At 53.4% G+C, this 2514-nt stretch overlaps 1 protein-coding gene across 1 annotated transcript; it reads right to left on the reverse strand.

Annotated features, from left to right (window-relative positions):
• Window positions 1-513: 513 nt before the first annotated feature.
• Window positions 514-1481, reverse strand: LOC116548293 (carcinoembryonic antigen-related cell adhesion molecule 6-like; the record flags this gene model as incomplete). Its single annotated transcript, XM_032273832.1, has 1 exon — window positions 514-1481. A coding segment is annotated over one exon (837 nt), but the record flags the coding sequence as incomplete, so codon positions are not given.
• Window positions 1482-2514: the final 1033 nt, after the last annotated feature.

Here is a 2514-nt window from a genome sequence, read left to right on the forward strand (position 1 = left end):
TGAGTAGAAGAGCAGCATCTGTTTGCCTCCAGGAGTGGGCGATTTGGGCCTGATTCCTGGTGTAAAAGGAGCTTACAGCAGAATCGTCCTTCTCTTTCTGCCCTGAAGACACTGACCCCCCCAGCCAGGACCTCTCTTAAGTTCCTCCTCCAGGGGGCTGAGGTCCTAGTAATCCTGTGCATCTGTCCTCTCCTGGGGCTGAGTCTCAGGTGAAGAATGAGGCTCTGTCCTTGCCCAGATGAGGCCCTGGGGGCTGGGCCCTGGCTGGTGACCAGCTCCCTGAGCCACGGTCCTCAAACAGCTCAAATCCTTGCTCCCAGTCAGGTCAGCCAGGAGGCCACAACCCAGTCCTGGCACAGGTTCCTTAGGGTCACCTGGAGTTGGGAGCCCTGGGATAGATTCCTTAGGGTCACCTGGAGTTGGGAGCCCTGGCACAGATTCCTTAGGGTCACCTGGAGTCAGGAGCCCTGGGACAGGTTCCTTAGGGTCCAGGGGCCCATGCACCATGGACTGTGATCATTTTGACTGCGGTCCTCTTGCGGCCAGTGGCCAGTTGATAGGCTCGGCAGGTACAGGACATGCTATTCTTTGCAGTGCTTTGGGGAAGAAGAGTTCCTGCATGTGTTGCAGAAGCTTTTCATCACTCAGCCAAAAATACTGTGCGGTGGCTTAGAAGCTACATGGCTAAAGAGCCTGGTGTTTGCTCCTAACTTGTAATATGTGCCTGGGGGTGTCCAAGCCACCTGGAGCAAAAGAGAATAAAGCCATAGGTGAGGGAAGCGGAAGCTCCTGGTCTGTGGAAGGGCCGCAGTGTCCCTCTTACCCAAGTCACCACCCTGAAGTCCCAACCAAACCCCAGCTGTGTTCACGGAGCTGGAGCCTGAGACATTCACCTGCTTCTCCAATAACAAACTATGGACCCTGAGCCTCCCAGGACGGGAGCAGCTCCTCTTCTTGTATTCCTGGTCCAGGCTGGGTCTGCCCAGGTTTACCTGGGGCAGGAAGTCATGGCCAGCCTGGGTGTCTGGGGTTAAGAGTCTGTGTACTCGGACCTGAGAGGGACTGAGAGGCCTGACCTCAGGCTGTGTGGATTTGGGCTGGCAGCCGGGGCCACAGAGGAAGAGAAGATACTCACAGCGGACATTCAGGGTGACTGGGTCACTGCGGCTGGCACTCAGTGTGTTCTGTATTTCACACTCATAGGGTCCTCTGTCATTCCTTGTGACACTGAGTAGAATGAGGGTTCTGTTGTCACTGGAGAGCACCAGCCTGGGACTGACTGGGAGGCTCTGATTGTTCACCCACCACAGGTAGGTTGTGTTCTGAGTCTCAGGTTCACAGGTTAAGGCCACAACATCCTTGTTCTCCACAGGGTTGGAGTTGTTGCTGGTGATGAAGGGCTTGGGCGGCGCCGCTGTGCAGAAAACAGAGAGAAGATTGCCTTGTGTGGCACCTGTGATTCCTCCACGGGCATCTTTCAATCAGAGTTGGCATCTCGCACCTCTCAGCCCACCCGAGTCCTTAAAGCCCACAGCAGGTGCGTGTGTGTCACAAGACAGGTACACAATGATCTGAGGACTCAGAGACCCTGAGGCCGCCCGCTTTGTCTTAGAGAAGCACAGACTTTCCAAAGTGTGAATTGTGCAGCAATGTTGGGTCATGGACAGATCCAGGACCATGAGTCACAGCCCCTGGTGCCTCTCCTGGTCCTTTCCTGATGTCTGCCTGCCTGGTCCTTTGAGGTCCTCCCCTGGAATGTGTAGGAGCTGAGTTCCTTCCAGCTGAACAGTCCCTATGCCACCCAGCTGAAGGGTGTTTTCTCCGAGTTTTTTTTTTTTTTTCCAAGGCTATCCTAGAGACGGTTGATGATAACAATGGGTGTTTGAGCAGACACAGCAGAGGAGACCAGGAAAAAGTCTAGAGGTGAGCTTAGTACTCAGACTGCAGGACCCCCAGGTGGGGCAGCTCTGCCCAGGTGTTTGGTGGTGACTAATAAGAGCTAGTGATCACCAGGAAAGTACAGCAGAGTCTGAAAGAAGACATAGAAAGGGTGAGTGAGACAGGCAGGGGCTGGCAGAAGATCTGAGGATGCTCAGTTACATAACAAGAAGAATGAAGGCAAATTACGAGAAGAGACGTGTGTTATATTGGGAAATTTACAGCCAGGCGTGGTGGCTCAAGCCTGTAATCCCAGCACTTTGGGAGGCCGGGGCGGGTAGATCACCTAAGGTCAGAAATTCAAGACCAGCCTGACCAACATGGTGAAACCCCATGTCTACTAAAAATGCAAAAATTAGCTGGGCATGGTGGTGCATGCCTATAATCCCAGCTACTCGGGAGGCTGAGGCAGGAGAATCGCCTGAACCCAGGAGGCAGAGGTTGCAGTGAGCCGAGATCATACCATTGTAGCGATCACACATCCAGGCTGGGCAACAAAATCAAAACTCCGTCTCGGAAAAAAAAAAAAAAAAAGAAAATTTATAAAGAGCTCCCTGTTGCTAGCTCCTGTGCACA

Source organism: Sapajus apella, unplaced genomic scaffold (genome assembly GCF_009761245.1).
Source record: "Sapajus apella isolate SASKATOON/1434 unplaced genomic scaffold, GSC_monkey_1.0 scaffold9268, whole genome shotgun sequence".
Taxonomy (NCBI): Eukaryota; Metazoa; Chordata; class Mammalia; order Primates; family Cebidae; genus Sapajus; species Sapajus apella.